The 20,894-nt window shown below is 36.1% G+C and overlaps 2 protein-coding genes and 1 pseudogene across 3 annotated transcripts; 1 reads left to right on the top strand and 2 right to left on the bottom strand.

Moving 5' to 3' along the window:
• The first annotated feature begins 1,131 nt into the window (after positions 1 to 1,131).
• On the top strand, positions 1,132 to 6,484 carry LOC125189006 (aspartic proteinase-like). The gene is made up of 14 exons (XM_048086170.2): positions 1,132 to 1,284; positions 1,886 to 2,262; positions 2,367 to 2,427; positions 2,848 to 2,942; positions 3,022 to 3,134; positions 3,333 to 3,501; positions 3,576 to 3,615; positions 3,717 to 3,781; positions 4,306 to 4,419; positions 4,536 to 4,600; positions 4,777 to 4,930; positions 5,014 to 5,133; positions 5,991 to 6,079; positions 6,165 to 6,484. The coding sequence occupies exons 2-14, from the start codon at positions 1,891 to 1,893 to the stop codon at positions 6,247 to 6,249; spliced, it is 1,542 nt and encodes a 513-aa protein (XP_047942127.1). The 5' UTR covers positions 1,132 to 1,284; positions 1,886 to 1,890; the 3' UTR covers positions 6,250 to 6,484.
• A 1,733-nt stretch (positions 6,485 to 8,217) lies between these two features.
• LOC125186857 (uncharacterized) lies at positions 8,218 to 10,719 on the bottom strand. Of its 2 annotated transcripts, XM_089058258.1 has the most exons (3): positions 10,282 to 10,719; positions 8,582 to 8,767; positions 8,218 to 8,539 (listed from the first exon to the last, which is right to left on the bottom strand). In XM_089058258.1, exons 1-3 carry the CDS (start codon positions 10,565 to 10,567, stop codon positions 8,343 to 8,345), a joined length of 669 nt encoding a protein of 222 aa, XP_088914384.1. In that variant the 5' UTR covers positions 10,568 to 10,719; the 3' UTR covers positions 8,218 to 8,342. The 2 variants fall into 2 exon arrangements, with proteins under 2 accessions (XP_088914384.1, XP_047939287.1); XM_048083330.2 differs by having other exon boundaries at positions 8,218 to 8,767.
• Positions 10,720 to 16,756: 6,037 nt separating this feature from the next.
• Positions 16,757 to 18,274, bottom strand: LOC125190786 (putative F-box protein At4g22030 pseudogene; annotated as a pseudogene).
• Positions 18,275 to 20,894: the final 2,620 nt, after the last annotated feature.

The raw sequence follows: 20,894 nt of genomic DNA, 5'->3' as shown, positions 1-20,894 counted from the left end.
AATAAATAAGGTAAACACAAAATTAAATCTTAAGCTATTTCAATATTTTAACAAAATTGGATTAATATAGATTAATAAGCAGAATTCATGACTTCATTCATAAGCATAATTCACGTTGGTTCATAATTTACTCCTAGTAATAAGTAGTACTCCCTTTATTCCACTTAATAAGACACGTTTTCTTTTTTTAATTTGTTCCAAATAAAATGATACATTTTTAAAATAAGTAAATTTTTCTCTCCAATTAATACACCAAACACTTTTTCTCATTCCTATTAAAATATTCATCTTTCTTCCTCTCCATTTTAATATTTACATCCACCTTTTCTCTCTCCAATTAAACATATTAACCAATAACTCCAAAATCCCATGCCAACCAAAATATGTGTCATCTTAGCCGGGACGGAGAGATTGTAATTTAATAATTGATTTCACTTTTTTCATCTGCTGATAATGTGACCAATATCAGTCAAACAATAAGTAAAAAATATTAATATTAATATTAATTTAATCTTACACAAAATTCAACCAATCAAACAATAATATATATTTGAATACTATTAATATTAAACAAAATTTATCTTAATTTAGTCGTGCTCACTATTATATGTGTATATTATTTACATAATCAAACACCACCTCAGTATTTTACTTATTAACCATTCTTTATTATATATATGAACATATGTTGACTAATATCATGCTATTTATTTTCCCTATAATTGAAATACCGCTTATCAGTTTATAAAGAAAACCTGATAATCAATCTTAAAAAAATTCTTTATACTAAAAGAAATTATTCCTGAACATAGGTTTACTAAAATTGAATGAGTCAATACTCTACTTCATTCTTGCTTAATCTATAAGCAAAAAAAGAACTCCCAAAATAAAAAGATAAAAAAAAGGAAAAGATAAAACCTTCATAGCCAAAGTGTCGAGTGTAACGCTTCTTAACACGCTTTGCTGACACGTAAGTGCTCACTTACACCTTCGTAAGTAACGAATGAAATGAATTCCACCACGACCACTTCCCACCGTCGATCATATCACACGCCTCTAATGGTGCTGCGCATCGTAATCTTCATGCGCCGCGACACACGGGAAAACCTGCTTCTGAAATTGCATCTCGTGAGACTGACATTTGCCGGCAATCCAACGGCTCTATAAACAATAAGTCTTTAATTGACGGCTGCGATTTTCGGGAAACTGAAGCTGCACTAAGTATTTATTCACCACCCTCTTCACATTCATCACTTTCATCACTGCTACCTCTTCACAGTTTTGGTGAGTGTGTTAATCTCTTGCGCATGCCATTGGATTCGTATGCTTTCTTTTTTCGTTGAGAACTCTTCCATTTATTTTCTTTTGATTCAGTACTGGACTCACATTTTGATAGTGCTTCAAACACCAATTAACAAAAAAAGCAATTAGTAGAAGGAAACATGATGATCGAAGGGTTTTTCTTAGGTGTTAGTCATCCAATTTCTGCTTGTGATGTTTTCCCCTATTTATTATCGCACTTTCCTTGTTTAGACGACGCATGCACTGCGAATATGGATTATAGAATTTTGTCCTTCAATTTTTTGTTCTTCACTGTTCCTTTTTCATTTTCCCCTTTCTAAAATTAGATTCGCTTCTGTTGTCCTGTACTTTGCTCTACTCTTTCTAATTTCACATGTTTCTGCCGAATTGACGATTTTCTGATTGCATGGTTGGTAAGCATCTCAGAATTGTTGATTCGACATTCATTCATCTTATAGAATCTAAGGCAGAGCATATCAAGATGATAAAACTAGCATTAAACCGTCAGGGAGTATACATACAGTCGTGATATTGCATGTACTCTTTGCAGAGTAGTAGAGTAACTTGTTAATCCGTGCTGCAGGAAAAATGGGAACCAGATTTAACAGTGTTGCTTCCACCTTTTTCCTTGCAACCTTGTTCTTTTCTCTTGCATTTTCTGCATCGGATGATGGATTGCTACGAATAGGACTAAAAAAGTTGAAGTTTGATCAAAACAATCGACTTGCTGCTCGGCTCGAGTCTAAAGAATCAGAAACTTTGAGAGCCTCAATTCGGAAGTATAATTTCCGAGGTAAATATAGCGAGTCTGGAGATACTGATATTGTTGCACTCAAGAATTACATGGATGCCCAGTATTTTGGAGAGATTGGTATTGGTACTCCCCCACAGAAATTCACGGTGATTTTTGACACGGGTAGCTCCAATCTGTGGGTGCCCTCTTCAAAATGTTACTTCTCTGTAAGTGTTGACTGTTTAAATAATTGAAGTGGTTTTATAACGGAATAAACTGTGTCCAACTCTTCTCATTGTGTGGGATTCAATTCTCTAACTCCTTGGTGTAGATTCCTTGTTTTTTTCACTCCAAGTACAAGTCAAGCCAGTCAAGTACTTACAGGAAGAATGGTATGTTATATCCCCTGCCATTTCCTTCTCACATTAGCATGTTGCGTTTTTTTTTTTGTGTCTTGAGTACCAATTAATGGCATTGCATACTTAATACTTTGGAATTAATATGTGCTAATAAATGGCTATATTTGGGACTAAACATGAAGCAGTTAATACTTAGAACTTAATTCTTTGGATATATTACATATGGGGAATGGAGTACACTTCCTGGAGAATCTTATGTATATCTGATTGTTGTTTGCATTGTACCGTTACCATTTACCCTTTTATAGATAAGTTCCATGGACTTGTATTAATCAATAGGGTTTTATCAACATGTTTGTATGATTTAAGTTATAGTATTATAGACAATGTGATTTGATGTGGGTTATGCTTAGAAATGCAATATAAGTCTGCTGTAATTTTTTTTGTCTTTAGGAAAATCTGCTGCTATCCAGTATGGGACTGGGGCTATCTCTGGATTCTTCAGTGAGGACAACATCAAAGTCGGTCATCTAGTTGTGAAGAACCAGGTCCTCCCTACTCTTTTAGTTTATGTTTGTTATGGTAACTTGGTAAGAGACTTACAGGGATGGCATTGATTTATTCCAGGAATTTATTGAGGCAACAAGAGAACCTGGTGTTACATTTTTGGTGGCCAAGTTTGATGGCATACTTGGACTTGGTTTCAAAGAGATCTCAGTAGGAAATGCAACCCCAGTGTGGTATGGTTTTTCTTGTTATGTGGGTTGGCTTAGTCTCACTTTATGTTGGTCGATGCTGCCTTTTGTGGAAGGGGTTGTTTCAAGGGCCAGGGTTGTTACTTTTTCATTTAGCTCCCCTTGCTAAGCTTTTGATAGCTGGCATGCTCACCATGTCTTTTTGCTTAAAGGATAATATGGTTAGCCATTTGTATCTACCAGGTACAACATGGTCAAGCAAGGTCTTGTTAAAGAGCCTGTCTTCTCATTTTGGCTCAACCGAAATTTAAAGGACGAGGAGGGAGGTGAACTGATTTTTGGTGGAGTTGATCCAAATCATTATATTGGTAGACATACATACGTTCCTGTGTCTCAGAAAGGTTACTGGCAGGTTGGTTTCAGGAAATTTTTAATCAAAAGATAATTTAGGATAATGTTTTTTACTCTGGATAGTTCTGTTGACAGTTTGACATGGGCGATGTGCTCATTGATGGAGAAGAAAGTGGTACGTACTATTTCTGTGATTCCATTGGTGGTATTAGCCACTTAGAATCTCATATTGTGCGTGTGTCTGATTAATCAATACTATTATCTTGTGTGTCATAGGTTACTGCAATGGTGGGTGTTCTGCAATTGCTGACTCTGGAACATCTCTCTTTGCTGGCCCAACGGTATGCTTGCATCTTTTTTTAAATAATCTATATCAAAAGATCTTATTTCTGTCCTGCATTATGTATTGCACTTCCAGCATGGTTAGATCTATTTCAATATAACTAGCTTCAACATTCTTATATGGAATAAATGTTTCGGTTGTGCTTCCAAAACTGATGTATGTTTCATAAAAGTAAAAACTGATGTTTCCTATGTGTATTTTATTACTGGCAACCCTAATGGCCTATTTCTATGGGACGGAGGGAGTATGTTGTATCTATTGTTTGTCCTTGTTAGTCTCTGGTGTGTCCACTTGTTGGTGTTGCAGGACTACAACCCACTTCATTGATTTTTAACATGAGCACCGAGGGATAAATCTATAGTAGTATGTGGCTAGTACACCGCAGCCCACATACAATAGATTTTCATAGACTTTGAGGTTTAGTCTTCACGGAGAATGAAATAAAAGATGAAGTTGGTTGATTGGTTTGAAGCTTGTTGGACTGTTTGATGTGATTGCTTCTGTTCCTTGTGATATTTGTAGACTGTGGTGGCAATGATTAACCATGCAATTGGGGCTGCTGGAGTTGTTAGCCAAGAGTGCAAGGCTGTTGTTGAACAATATGGGCAAGCTATCATGGAACTTCTCATGGCAGAGGTAAGGAACAACTAATCTAGTTTCAGATGGCACTTTCTCATATCTCACATAGTGTCGAAGTTTGTTAATGACTTAGCATCTGATATCTTCCTCACATTCTGTGCTCAATGTGACAGACTCAACCAAAGAAGGTATGCTCCCAAGTTGGTCTATGCACATTTGACGGAACCCATGGTGTGAGGTAAATCTTTTTTATTCTGTACTCGGTATCCTACCCCATCCCTGGTGGAGCTTTCTCGTCTTGGACTATGTAGTTTTATGTTGACTCTTAAATGTGAATTAGTGGTTCTGGGCAAGTGCTGTTGAGTGTGTTAGGTATCTGCGTTTGATTTTAGTTCTTGACACTTCTCTGTTTAGTGCTGGAATTGCAAGTGTGGTTGATGAAAGAGATGGTAAATCATCTGGTTCGAATGATGTAATGTGCTCTGTCTGTGAAATGGCTGTTGTTTGGATGCAAAATCAACTCAGACAGAACCAAACTCAAGACCGCATCTTGAACTATGTCAATGAGGTACCCTTGTGCATCCTAGACTATCTGTTGTTTCTTCTTTACTCTCATCTAATGTGTTCACTTCTGTTGTAACAAAATCACAGCTTTGTGAGCGACTCCCAAGTCCCATGGGACAGTCAGCTGTTGATTGTGCTAGCATTTCTTCGATGCCAACTGTCTCCTTCACAATTGGTGGCAAAGTTTTTGATCTCTCCCCGGATGAGGTATGCATACCTCTGCTTAAGTTGCTACTCAACTGTATCACTGTTCTTCATCCTTAATCAGATGTCAAGTGTGGGCTCTTTTGCCAGTTTAATGATCTATAAGTTCCTCTCGACACTGAGTAATTGGCATGTACATAATATCAGTAATGTTTCTTGTCTATGTCCATAGATAATTTCTAGTGTAAGCCTCAATCTTCATTTATACAAGCACTAGCAGTCAAAAAATAATATAGTTTGTGTTCTGAGATCTAACAGTTCTAGCTTCTCATCTACCTACTTGGATCACACCCCATTTTGACACAGGACTAATATTTCTACAGCTCATCTAATGATATCTAAGATAGATATGGTTGTTAGCTAGTTATAGTGGTATATAGCCATGGACACTAATTTTTTAGTACTAGTAGTTACGAAAGGGAGGCAAGTTGGCAGATTGAGTAAAAATATGGTTAATATGGAATTAATTGATTCTTCATTTTATTTACAAATACTATATACAGTGTGTATGGTTCTCCTCGGTCAGCCATCCAAATTCTACAAATGAACTTGTTTTAGTCTGGTAGCATTGTATTTCATCGAGTCGCTTGCTGACCAAATAGGAGCAATACGGAAGACTTCCCTGTCCCAATGAAAAAACCCACTGCCAGTTTTTTAAAAATGAAAAGATTGAAAGTTGATGAGTTGAGATGATAGATTGTTACAAGATATAGTAATCCAGTCAGCTAGTGAGTGAAGGATTCTCGTTGAGCTGTGAGTGTCGAGCCAACATGTGATTCCTTCCTTAAGAAGAGAAGCAAAGCAGGTTTGGCTCATTTGACTTGTGCTGACACTTGGTGTTTTTATGGTGGTATAATCAGTACATACTGAAGGTAGGCGAGGGTGCCGCAGCTCAATGCATAAGCGGTTTCACCGGTATTGACATTCCTCCTCCCCGTGGACCTCTTTGGTAATGCTCCATATAGTATATATTGGCCAGTGTTCATAAGATCCGTTTATTCTAGGCTGTGAGTTTTGTGGTTTGAATGATGCAGGATATTGGGAGATATGTTCATGGGGCGGTATCACACCGTGTTCGACTTCGGGGAAGAGAGAGTTGGATTTGCTGAAGCTGTGTAGACGAGGTCTGCATCGTCTCCTTAATGTAATGTTAATATGGTTGTGTTCTTCTCATCAAGGTGTAGACATTACATAGAGAGAGATACGAACAAAATATGTAAATGTGTGCTCTAGTTAAACCAGCTTGTATGGACTAGTCAAGTTTGATGGTTGCCTGTGATGCAATAGCTAAGAGAATTAGCCTTGTATGACCATGCATGGAATTCATCTGTGATGTGTTTACTGATTTGAGGCATCCTTTTCTTCTTGCGTTTACCTATTGTTTAATGTCTCTGACAACATAGTAAACGACCGGTAACAGTCAATCGAATATCTGAAGTTTGGTGGTCTTATATTTTCATGTGTAATGGAGCCCAATCCAGGTGGCATTGCAGTTTCATCGTGCTTATAGTATCAAAAGGGGTATATCAATGACGAATTTATAGTATAGTATAGTATAGTATAGTATATGCCTGTTGAGATAAGCCTTGAATTGGTTGTTTTTATTCAAGAAATAATAAAATAATGATCATATAAAATTGAGCAGAATGCCGGTGCACGTGTCATTGAGAATTTTATATACTCCAGTAATTGCCCTATGAGAATTTAGAAAGCCGGCGCTTTGATAGAATAAAATAGACCCTGAATGGAATGATTTTGATTTTTGAATATCGATTTATTAGTAAAAAGTCTTCTCCCACTTTTGAATTATCCAAGCAAGAACTTTTTGTAAGCGTCGAAGCACCAAAAGGAGAATTGGGAATTTTTCTGATCGGAGATCAGAGTGTTTTTCGGAAGAAAAGGCGGATCCGAATAAAATCGATAAAACGGAAGAAATCCGTTGTACACATAGGCATTGTTGTTGAAAGAATTCTGTAATTCAATTTATTATACAATCAATCTCAAAAACTGGAATTAAAGTAAATACCAAGATCAAAGAAGTAAAAACTATCTTCACACGTCCAACACAACAAACTTCTTTACAAATAGATCCGCAAATAAATCACCAAAATAAAAATTGGTTAGTCAATAACTTAGCGATGGGGTACAATGTCGTGTTAAAAAATCTCATTGATTACATGTGACATCCGAAATCCTAATATATTGTTTGGTTCATAAGTACAACAAACGAAGGACGATTTTGGTATGCTTCCCTTCCCCTACTCACCCAGTCACCCTTTTCTATTTGAACACATCCAAATATATAACAAGTTATGCACTAAACGTCTTCTTATTAATATTCTCAAAATTATCCTATCAATTATACCAAGTTATCTCACACCGAAAGGAAATTGAGCACACGTACTTTTGGTGGCAAATAAATTACAGTACTTTTCTAGAACATTCCACATCAGTACATCAAGAATGGGACACTCCAAGAATCAGGATTCCGAGTTATCCTAAGTTGAAATGAAAGCACCCATGCTCTCACAGGAGAGGCATAGCCCATTGATTATTTTCTGGTCCAACAATATGGCAACAATATGGGTACATCCACTCCACAACCCCACAAATTAGGTGGTTTGTGAGGACTTCAAAACTAGTACTCCTTCCGTGTGACTTAATTGCCTTAGTTTGACTTGACTCCGGTTTAAAAAAATATACTGAAAATAGAATGGAAAAAGTTCGTGAAAAATGAGCCCAACTTTATTTTGTGTGTAAAGTGGAGAGAGTAAACTAAGAGAGAGAATAAAGTAGAAAGAATGATGTTTGCATCTTTAGTAATGCGTTATCTTGATTGAGACAAATCAAAAAGGAAAGTGAGTCATCTTCACAAGGAGTACCATTATGTGCAACACTACTTTAGTTAAGTAAAATACATGTCCTTCTCCATCATGTGCATGCATTCCTTTGTATATTTGGAGAGAGTTATTAATTAGTAAAAGACAAAAGGATAGATTGTAAAAAGAAGACCTAAATCAAACTTCTATCATAGGTATTTGTTATTTGTAGGAGATCACTAAACGATAAAATGGAAAACGAAAAATGGATCCTCTTTCTACTGGAAACTCATTTTCTTTGAAGATGGAGGAATATCCTGAAATCCTATAGTATAACAACATAAGGGCGTGCCTGAGAGCCATTTAAAAAACCACACTATATAGAATGATGCCTTACATTACTTTTTTACCATCAGAAAAGGAAAATTTTCGATCTAGAGATTGCAGTTGGCTTCGAAGGTTTTGGTTTTCTTCAAGCAAGCGGTCATATTCAAGAAGAAAGCCTTCCGATTGCTTCTTCAAGGCCATTGCATTGGCTTCCGCACTGCCTGGTTCTTTACTCTTTTCTTGAAGCTGTTTCTCCAGTCTACCTGCTTCTATACTCTTTTCTTGAAGCTGTTTCTCCAGCCTACTTACCATCCCACGCAGTTTACTCATCTCATCTTCCAATACTTTGATTTCCTCAGGCGCTGGAGCCCTGTTATCATCAAAAATTCGGTTTTGTTTTTTCACTGCTTCAGCGCTCTTCCTCCTTATACGCAGTTCTCGGATGTAGTGATGCAGCCTGTCTAGCATCAGGGCAAGGAATAGGGAGAATCCTGCACCAGAAATTATATAAGTTCAAATCTTGAAAAGTAGAGAAATTCCACAACATGCAACGTACTTTTCTGACTTGTGCATTACAATATCTAACCAGGTAATAGCATGTGTTAGACAGTTAAGAAAGTATGCTTAAAGCAAAAAGTAGAGAAACAATTCCAAAATAACATGGAACATGTATTGATGTTAGCTTTAGAGTAAAAGAGAATTGAGATGGCAGGGTAGGCTTAAGGAAGGTAAGGTTTATCATTCTTATATTCTGGTCCCTGCACAGGGATTAGCCAAGAATCATCAAAACTTTCCAAATATTAAGAACGTCAACATTATACTACAATTTACCAAAAAATATGTATATAATCCCTATTTCACAAGTAACATTAAATATTTGGTAATATTTAATGCTTCAAAACTGATGAAACCAATAAAGAAGTGAGTTTCAGAATATAAACTTCATCTATCGTCTCATCTGTATTTGGGTCCTTAAGTAGTAACAATAGATTAATGATGGGTGATGAAAAAGTAATGATAAGCATACTAATGAAAAGGTCCACCCTCAGGTCCTTTAGATTAACTAGATATGAGTCATATGACCAGAGCGATACAATTATGTTCGGATTAAAGCATTCAGTTTCAAAATCAGAAGACTGAAGTACTATTGCTGCATACTTACTGGAAACGAATGAAGTATGCTGCAAACCATACCCTCATACCACTCTTTTTCCACCAACAGAGGGTTTTGATCTTATAATATCGACTTCCAGGGAATAAATAAGCAGGTTGGTGACATAAACTTGTGATCAAAGATCACATTAATGAAAATTGAAGACCCTAACCATATTAAGTTTATTAGCAATACAACATTGCACCTAGTACCCCCAATCCATGCACATTATTCATGCTGGCCATCTACCATTGCTCTAACGGACCAGATTACAGTATGTAAATGAAACAATATACCGATTCAGATTTAATACCCTTTAACTTAAACTTCTATTGCATGATATTTCCATAAAGGTTTAACCAACTATAGCATTTCCTAGCACCGGAAGGGCAGATACTATATTTCCTCGAGACAAATTCATATCCGTACTCGTCTTAATCCAACAGTAGAAGAGACCTATAAAATTCACAATCTTAAACTATACTACTTCCAAACCTTGAAAAGAAAATTTGAAGGATGCTTCATGAAACAATTGTTGTATATACCATCGCTACAAAGAGTGATTTCATGGCATCCAAAGACACAACAGAGGTTCATGAACAAATCTCCAGACTAAACGCAACCATGGAAATCTAGTGAAACAGGAAAACCAGTTCAAGCAGTATATATAGAAAAACAAACAATTGAATCTAAGTATTGAATTAGTAATGCTCTCCTCTTTTTCCTATATGATGCAATCGACATATGAGTCGATGCCGCAAAGTTAAGACTCACAATCAAAATGAAAATACAGCGTTCGCTATTGAGAATTGGTGAGAAACAGAAGAAGGATTCAATTTGAGGAATTCTCACCCATGAGAGAAGCTTGAAGAATTTGCTCGGCGAGGATGACCTGATCGGTGGGATTAACTTCAGCGCCATCTAGGATGCAACGTCTCTGGATGGCGACCACATTGTAGACGGTGGAAGCCATGAGCAGGAAGAGAGTCCCGGCGATGGTCTTGACGACGATTGGGCCGCGGCCGCGCTTGAGGCGGTCCAGCCCCATTATGACGAGCTTCCTGAGCGGAGTTTTGAAGACGAACGCCACGATCAGCGCCATCTCAGTGAATATTAGGCTGAAAAGCAACTGGATCATCTTCTTTCTCTTCACTCGGTGCCTTCTGCTGCTGCTGCTTCTTCTTCTAGTTTTTCAGTTTTCAGCAGCTCGACAGAGTGTGGATTTATGGCATGGGATGGAAATGGAAGAAATGAGAGATGGAAGAATGGGGTTTTATTTTAAGCAGAGGATTCATAATTTTGAAATGAATGTTTTTTGGGAATTAGGGCTTTCATTCTTTTTATTTGCAAATTCATCCTCCGCGTTGCCGACGTGCCGTCATTAATGGGGATTAGATTATTAATATCTTATAATTGTAATTTTACTTTATTAATATCTTATAACTCTAATTTTACTTTATATTGATTGCTTCATTAGATTTTTTTCATGCTTGCGATTATATGAGCTAATTAACGTCGCATGATTATGATTCTACCAATATTTTCGATTAAACAAGGAATGAGATACTACCAATATTTTAGGAAGAAGAGTCTTTGTAATCTTTCCATTGTAAACACACACTACACGTCTATATAATGGCAAGAGTATTATGTAAATATCATTCAACGAACAATCAATGAAATATCAAATTACTTTCCCATATCAAATTATCAAAACAATACTTTCATAGTAGTATTTCTCCGTTCTCACCTTGTGCAGCTTGTATGTGTTAGTAGTGCTGTTCCGCTGGGGTCTTTCCATCCACCAAATATTGTCCATATTTGTCATTTCAGTCCATTCATAAAATATTGCTCACTCACATTTCTTAAAACTCGTACCAACTTAAATATGGACAACATTTGGACGGAGGTAGTATATCTTAAGGTACAACTCGTAGTTATTGGATTGGAAAGATTGACGACTAGGATGCGGGATATGTAGTAATAAAATGTACTCCCTCCGTTCCACAGTAACAGAGGCATTTCATTTTGAGCACTCATTTTGAAAAAATAATAATAAATAGTTAAAGCGAAGAAAGAATAAAGTAAGAGAGAGAATATTGTAGATAAGACTCTTCACTATATTATTCTCTCTCTTACTTTACTCTACCTCCACTTTAACTATTTATTATCATTTTTTCAAAACGAGAGCTCAAAACGAAACACCTCTATTACTGTGAAACGGAGGGAGTATTAGTCATTCGAAACTAAAGGTATCATTATAAATTCGAAAATATACATCAATATAACATTAAATTTACTATCAAATTTTCTAATCCAATGGTTGAGATTTAATCTTAGTTATGCATTGCAGAATTATTCATATTTGAATTCAGTATACTCCTCCGTCTCAAGGTAATTGAGTTGTATTCTTTTTTTATAAAAAAATTATTTCCACTCTTAATTTACTCTCTTAATCTCTTTTACTTTATTTCCTCTCATATTTTACTCTCTCCACTTTAACATTTAACAAATCAATTTCTTAAATCTCATGCCCAAAAGAAATGTCACAACTACCTTAGGACAAAGGGAATATCAGTGTATCACATAGTACTCCCTACGTTCCATAGTAATAGAGTAATTTTCTTTTTTAGTAAAAGTCAACACATTTTCCCACGCTTACTTTACTCTTTCTTTCTCTCTTCATCTCTTTATATTTTACATTTTCCACTTTACTCTCCCTTTACTTAACTCATTTAACACAATTTTTCTTAATCTCAATGCAAAAAAGAACCACTTTCATTACTATGGAACGAAGGGCGTATAACTTTAAAAAGTGGATTCTGCATGATTTCACAACTTGAGCATTTCTCAAACTACTACTCCTACTTGTTAAAATTGAATTATTTTCCTATTGTGATTATATTACCCTGCCTTTTTTTATTGATAAACCATATTCTTAATAAAAAATTAAGCCTCAGGGATTAAGATTTTAAAAAATGAGAAAATTAGTTTGCACATTGCACATTTTTTAGGATAAATATGCTGGAACTCGAAGTACAGTTTTATTAAAAAGTTTCTTATAGTAATTTTTCGACTGAAAAAAGACCAAAATGACCATTTTCGAGATAAACGTTTAGTTCAGGATTGTTTGAGGATATTTTGAAAGTCCATGGACTAAGGGTAAGATAAACGCATAGTCGAAGGACTATTTTTGAAGTTCACTCTAATTTTTATTACATACTTCCCCTCACAAGATTATATTGAGGCATCAACAAAAACGAAACTGATATTATTTCGATCAGCATTTACGGAGATTATTATTACTGAGTTCCTTTATTTTGTGTCTCTTTCTTTTGTTACAATAGGTTTTAATTCTCATAATTGTCATTAATTGGTTTCGTCTATAGTAGTTGTAAATCTTATCTTCAGCAGACAACTACTAATACTATCTATGTTTAATTCGTCTTACAGCATAGCAGAAGAAGGAGAATTAGATCTAGAAAGATAAATAGCTAATTTTCTGGTATTCAATTTACATGAAATTGAGCTTCTGTTTATTGGACAACTACTAATTAGCTACTAATTACGAAAGTAGAATATCAAGTGGCTAACTAATCCTAACTGGTTTAAGAAAATTAAATTTAATCCTAACTGGCAGATCAGATGGTTTGCATGTGTATTGTTGAGAAAACTGTTCCTTGTGTAATGTTGCGTTTTTTTATTCGGAGACTGAAATCCATTAATTCCATTGATGATGGAGTTTGAGAATTTATCCGACTTAATTGTTGATAATTATTTAATCAATCAAACTATTACTATGATTCCTTATTTCCTTATAAAAGACATTTTTATGTCCTCGCATTTCAGTTTGTAGCAAATTAGTGTCACGCTTGATTTTTAATTTTTTAATTTGCCGACATTTGGTGTTTTAATTGTTTATTAAATGTTGGTTGACATTGATAAAGTTAGAAGATAAATATTATAATCAAGCCTTTTTATAAGTGGAAAGGAACACTATAAAAAAAATTCATTAAGGACATTTTCTAATACAATTAAAAATGCTAATTTATTTTTTAAAATATACTATTAATGCTTTAAAAAATATCCATGATGTAGGTGTCCTAACTAAAATTAGAGAATGTAAATAAAAGCGTCCTAAAATGATAAAAGATTAAATTAATTTTTTATTAATTAAGAAAGATTTTCTTTTACCTCCTAAATTAATAATATTTTTTAAAATTTTCTAATATAAGTAATTGCAAGTTTTTGTGTCTCTAAAGTACTCCTAAGTTTTTATTTGTAGTTGAAAACTGAAAGGCCTTTTGAGAGCCCAAATCCATGGGTTGCAGGCAAAAATTTATAGATACGCAAAATAGGCCTACATGTGTTTCAGCCCAATTGAGTTACAATTCTGGGCTTCTTACGCAAGTTAATATTAAATCCACCCCTTAATTTTCCCATTACAATTCTTTAAAACAACACTAAAAAAATTGAGTTATCCCCCATCCTTCAGATGAGGTAAATTAATGAGCTCAGATAATATTCTTATTAGCCCTCATTTAAAATACAAATTTACCAACGGATCACAGCGCAGTTGGCAGCGCGGAGCTGTGGTGACCTTGAGGTCACGCGTTCAAACCCCGCCATCCACTGGAAGACTTTCAGCCTTAATCCACAAGTCCGGTCGAACATGATTAGTCGGATTCCGCCAAAAGACAGATTCAGTACACCTATGGGTTAAACCCAAAAAAAAAAATATGAAACAAATTTAAAAATATGCAAGTTAATCCTAATAACAGATAAATTATAATAAGGGTGCGTCTATTTAGTAAAGTAAAAGCTATATATATAATGATACGAGCATATCTTATTACTTATTTAGCTATAATATCTTTCTAGCATATTTATATCTTATTCAGTAAGTTAAGTTATTTCTTGTTCAGTAAGTTATATACTCCTATTATAAATAGGAGACATTGTTATTTTCTTCAATCAATCAATATATCAGAATTACTTTCAATTTATCTGTTTTTTACTTTTACGTTATCTAGTTTCCCTGCGAGTTTATCATTCAAAACCATAATTAAACTATCTAGTTTCCATGCAAGTTTATCATTCAAAAATCTTAATTGAACGATAGTTGACTGCTCGACATGAATTTCCCCGGGAACGAACCAATATCTTCTCAGCGATCTCTCGCAGTTATCTTCGATACGAGTCTCCTCATATCATCTGGTGCTTTCATCGTGTTCTCTTCCTCCAAATTGCAGATAAGTTTCTTTCAACTCACGCCACAACCCCTTGTTGGCTTGAATCTGTCAGTTGCTCACCACTTTTATACCTCAACGTTTCTGTTATCATTAACTTTCCTCGTTGCTTTGTGGTTTCCACCTTGATGGCAAGGTAGATTTCAACAGGGAGTTGATACCAGTATATCTACATAATATTCTCATATCTTTATTTTTGGGTTTTTAGCCTTTTAAACCAAAACCTTTCCCCAAATTTCGGTTTTTCCCATGAACTATGAGATTTGTTTTTAAAACCACGAACTTTCATTTCGTTAGGATTTTCCCCTGGCGGGTCAACGGCGAAACCCGGGTTGTCTACGTGTCAATTTTAATCCCACTTGTCATTAACGGCTAGGTCGCCCACTGCCAGGACATCCACAGCCGGCACGCACAAAACGAGGATGCCCAAAAGCAACCTCCTCACCTACTTGAGATAGAACGAAGACGCCTGATTTCGAAGTGAACGGATGAACGAAGATACCGGAATTCGATTTTAGGGTTTAATTGGCTGGCTGAATTCGATTTTAGGTGAGTTGGGTAATGTTTAAATGTGATTGAGTCGTAAACGACGTCGTTTTAGGGTCCTATAGCCGGCGTCCATGTCATTTTTTCGAAAACTTCTCTACCAGAAATGTGTTATTCAGGTCGGGTTGGGAAAATCCTAATGAAATGAAAGTTCGTGGTTTTAAAAAAAATCTCATAGTTTATGGGAAAAACCGGAATTCGGGAAAAGGTTTTGGTTTAAAAAGCCAAAAACCCTTTATTATTTCATATATTATTGATTTAGCATATCTTTCATATTTCTTGATCATTAAGTCAGGTTATTAGGGAGTATTATAAATAGAAGTCTTTGTTATCTTTTGAATTAATCACTGAACTCGTATCATCTGGTCCTTTCATCGTGTTCTCATCCTCCGATTGCCGTCATCATGTCACGCAACTACATCGACTATCATTACCATACCATCGTGTGACATGATGACGACAACCAGAGGATGAGAACACGATGAAAGTACCAGATGATACGAGGCGAGAAATCGGCGCATAAAAGAAGTCCGTTCGCGGAATGAATTCCGTCGAGCAACCGATGAACAAAGACTTGGAAAAAGTAAATTGCAGAAAAGTATAATACGATAAAAGATAATTGTATTTCTTCAATGGTTAATTCAAGAGATAACAAAGACTTCTATTTGTAATACTCCCTAATAACCTAACTTAGTGATCAAGAAATATGAAAGATATGCTAAATCAATAATATATGAAATAATAGAGATATGGAAATAGGTTTGTGTTAAAATGACAACACCATTTAAGATGACACTGTACCACCAAGGATAACCATTAGATTTAGGAGTAGATTCAACCTTAGTCTGCCATGTGGCAGACTTGCTTGCCTATCGTAGATTGCTTGATTATCATTGATCGATCTTGTATCGCAAAATGCTTGCTAATGTATCGCAGATTGCTTGCCTAGATTGTCATTTTAACTATGGTGTTGCCATAGTGTTCTGATTTCGTATTTCATATTGCTTGAAACCATATTCTGAATTCCTTGCCTATGTATCACATATTGCTTGCATATATATTGCAGATTGCATGTTACTTGTTGTCATGTTGTCACTTTAAGATTGGTGTCACCCTAACGCACCCCATGGGAATATTATGTAGATATACTCGTATCATATAATCTCATTCTATTGTGTTTTATAGCCGCCCCGGGCCCCATTTTCTTCCCGTCGTCCACCTCTCCTGCATCCGCGAGCTTCCAACACCGAGACGGAGAAGTTGGACATGCTCCAATCGATCCATAGACGATTGTTTATTGTGATAAAAAAAAACTAGAATCCTTTCCATTCCACGAATTTTTGTCGACACTTACCAAGTGCTTTTCAATTTGTTTTTCTAACATATAAGGCCGTGAGTAGAATTTGACTTTAGTTATAACAAATCCATTATGTATAGTCTCATATTTTCTAACGTAAACCATACTTTTAGCCACACATTAAGCACTGTGAAATTTATACTACTACGCTTTAAATAACAAACTAGAAAAAAAGTTCCACGTGGAATTAGTGATCAATTTCATAAAAAATAGCCTAATTATTTGAAATGAATCAATGAATTTGTCAGCGGTTGATATTCTACACATGCCACTAGGTTTAGTGGAGGTAAGTATTTAGCTAAGCGACACTAATTAGGAGTAATTAAGTAATGCATGATCAGAAAAGCTTGCTTGCAAACTCATCCCCGCCGTCCGCCGCCGCAAGATCCCTAAGCTGCGACAAGCTCCTCCCCAGCTGCAACGCCACCTTCATCTCAAACACCTCCCCATTCTCCCTCCTCTCCACCTCCCCTTCCTTCAAATTCCACTCTATCGATTCCTCCATCATCTCAAAGAATCCCGCATTACTCCGGTACATCTCGAACACCATCCCCACCTGCCCCCCGTGCTCCACCGCGTTCACCACACTCGCCACCGCCCCTCCCACCACCGCCACCGCCGACCCCCACCCGCAGCCCGCCCCCGCCGCCGCGCTCCCCAACGCCGCCAGCCCCGTCAGCACGGGCCCGCTAACCGCAAGAATTTTATTAAACTTGAGCGCCTTCTCGCCCAATCTCAGATAGTCCTGCTTGTCTTTCGCTCTCACGACCCGACTCACTTCCCTCATATCCTCCTCCAACTTCCCGCTCCACCCGTTGTACCCGCCCGCGCTAATTCCCCTCGCCTGCCGCCTCCTCCGCTCCGGCCACGACACCGCCGGCTCCACCGCCGCCGGGAACTTCTCCAGCATCGCCCCGAGCAGAGGCAGCGGGAACGCCTTGTCCAGAGCCAGCACTCTCTCCATCATATCCTTAACATCCGCAGCCGTCGGATTTCCAACTGAAATAACGGTCTGGATCTGATTCTGAAGCTGCTTGAACAGCCTGGCGCCGTTTCTCTGCTCCTCCGCCAGCTGAGACGGCTGGATCTTATTCATCACCGACAGCATACCAGTCGCTGCAACGTACAACACCGTCGACGAGATCTTCAGCGCCGCGCAGCCGCCGCCGCCCCCGGCGGCGGCGGCGATCCCTGCCATCGCGGCGGCGGCCAGAGTGATGGAGTTGATCGACGTCAAAAGAAGGCTGTTCCAGTTGTCGCGCTGCTGCCCGACGTTCCTGTGCATCTCGACTCGGTCAGCGACGGCTTCCATGATCGCGTAGAGCTTTGCCACAGCCGTTGGATCGGAGTTTTCGATTTTGACGACGGCGGTGTTGATTTGCATTTGCATAGGCTTCTCCATTTGCTCTGGGAATGCTCCTCCCGTTCGGAGCCCGGGAATCTGGATTCTGGAGACTCGCCGCGGGATGTTGATGGCGGCCTTGATGATGTCTCTCTGCTTTAGTGAGATCGATGATGGCGATGAGTTCAATATTAATGTTGCCATTTACTCCTTTTTATGAATGTATAGTACGAGTTTTTGTTAGATTTGAAAATTGTACAATGTGTGATTAGTATTTGTAAGGGAGTACTATTATGGTTAAGTGAGATGAGAGTGGTTTTATTACTTAGATATATATAGAGAGAGATTATTTGGTCTGAACGTTTGGTTTGAAACGGTTAACGAAGTATATAATCCGTAAACGAAAATGGCAGTCTTGGATTGACTTTCAACTCGGAAAACACTGTTTGAAAAGGCCAAATGATGCCATGTCAATGAATTGACCATCTAACAAGTTAATCTTTTCTGTACATTAGTACATAATTAATGATAATATTGTTATTAGTTAGAGTTGTGTTTGTTGTTACATACAGCTATGTACTGTGTATAATTATAATGCCAATTTTATGTAATGAATTCGTATGATATACTCTACGTGTAGATTATGAAATATGGAAGTATGAGTAGAGAAAAATAAGTCCAACAGAACATGATTTACATTATACCGGCCAAATTCAATCTTCAAGAATATGAAAATATGACTGAAGCTTTTACATCTAAAAGAAGCACGATTTACATTAGACCGTCCGAAATCCCAATTCATAAATACTAGTACTACATACTTAAGAATTGTTAATAATTACTTGTTCATGGAGATAGTAGTGATAGAGAACTAGGCAAATGATATATACCAAGAATGATAGTGGAGAGAGACAATTATGCTATTTTAAAATGAGGAAACGATATAATTAAACCACTGGAAAAAATTAAAAATGAGGGAAAAATTGTGAAACTTATGAGTATTTTTGTCTCAAATGTGATATTTGGCTTAATATTATTAAAACTAAGTTGGTGACTTATAACTAATAATTACACTATCGGAACTAATTAGTTGGTACCCACAAATTAAATCAAACCAGTTATATTTATCAATTTTGAAGGACTTGTCTCATCATACAAACGGTTTGCATGATTAATTAAGATTGCATATATCTAATGTGTGAACATGAATTAAAAATATATGTACAACAAGACAAAATACAGAGCAAATGACAAGGATATAATGAAAATTAATCATATATGGCGTTCCTCACTATATATCGTTACTTGTGCTAGCTCAGTTTATAATACATGCAGCCACGCGTTAAATAAATAAAATTGCGTAATGCGTGGCGTATGTATCTCGTCATTTTGTGGATTTAGTATAAATTAAGTTACATGTATCACATTTTTAACATATGGGTGAAATTTCATATATTTAATCAATGATGTAAATCCACATCTACAGTTTCAATTGAAGATTTACGTCTAAAGTTTAAATCTTAAGCTTATATATAGTGACATAGAGTATATAGATTACTTAAAAGTGAAAACCTTAGCATTTGTAGTAGTACTACTTATTATAACGCCTCTTAAAGTAACATCATATCACCACGTGAATAAATAATCAGCTGTCATGTGACAATCATAAAAAATGCTCAAGGATATATTTTCTCGGCTAGCAATATCCAATACGCTAGACAACAATTTTTCTCGGCCAGCAATATCCAATACGCTAGACAGACAATCTATAGATTGCTGTCTAGAGTTTATACTATTGTTGTGTAGCGTTTATAATATTGTTGAATATGTGATATCACAGTGTTACTTTAAGAGGTGTTGTCATTTTAACACAAACCAATACTTACGTTTTCAACCTTTTGAATCGGTTAACGATTTGGACATGTTCATACATATACATAGTTACATACGGTTGATGGCAGATAGGCGTTGATTTTAACTTAGACAAAACCTTCCACAAAAAAGGCAGAAATAGTGTTTGACTTTGAAACGGCCAAATATTGCCAATGCCTTGTCTTAGACCATCTAACAAGTTAGTCTTACTGCAGAATCTCACAATACAACCTAAGCTCTATTTTACATTATGAATTTGTTTAGTTTGAAATATTATACTTATCTCATATCATTGAATATGTATTATGCTTGGTTCATTAGATTGAATCTCACGACATAATCCTATATAGATAATCATATGATAATAAGTCATAACTACTCTCGGCAACTAAAATAATCTCAAAACTTAATTCTAAATGGATAATCATATGATAATGAAATTATCGTAGCAACTGAAGAACACATACATATAGAATCTTGTTGTATAATTAATGATAATATTGTTATTAGTTAGAGTAATATTTGTTGTTCATACAGCTATGTATTGTGTATATTTAAAATGTTAATTTATAGTGAATTCATATAATTTACTCTACATATATGATTATGAAATATGAAAATATAACAGAAGAGAATAAGTCCAAAAGAAACATGATTTATTATTTTTCCGTCCATATTCAATCTTCAAAAATATGAAAGTATGACTGAAGATTTTACATCTAAAAGAATCATGATTTACATTAGACCGTCCAAAAACTCAATTATATTAATTTGTAAATACTACTATACCAAGAATTGTTAATAATTACTTGATCATTGGGATAGTGTAGAACTAGGGTTTTCGTCGAGCTTAGAGAGAATGATCCATAGTGGGGAGAGAAAATTGTGCTATTGTGACCAACTTTTAATTTACACTATTGGAACTAGGTTCGTAGCCCCAAATTAAATCAAACCAGTTACGTTAATTAATTTTGAAGGACTTAAATTTAAACAGTCTTGTATAAACAGTTTGCAAGATTAATTATGATTGCATATATTCTATTCAATATGTGAACAACTGAACGTAAATTAAAAATGTGTATACAACAAGACTATACAC

This window comes from Salvia hispanica, chromosome 5 (genome assembly GCF_029641045.1).
Source record: "Salvia hispanica isolate PSC_SH4W2 chromosome 5, Shi_PSC_v1, whole genome shotgun sequence".
Classification (NCBI taxonomy): domain Eukaryota; kingdom Viridiplantae; phylum Streptophyta; class Magnoliopsida; order Lamiales; family Lamiaceae; genus Salvia; species Salvia hispanica.
Note: the sequence above shows the minus strand (reverse complement) of the source record. Positions and strands in the feature narration are given on the sequence as shown.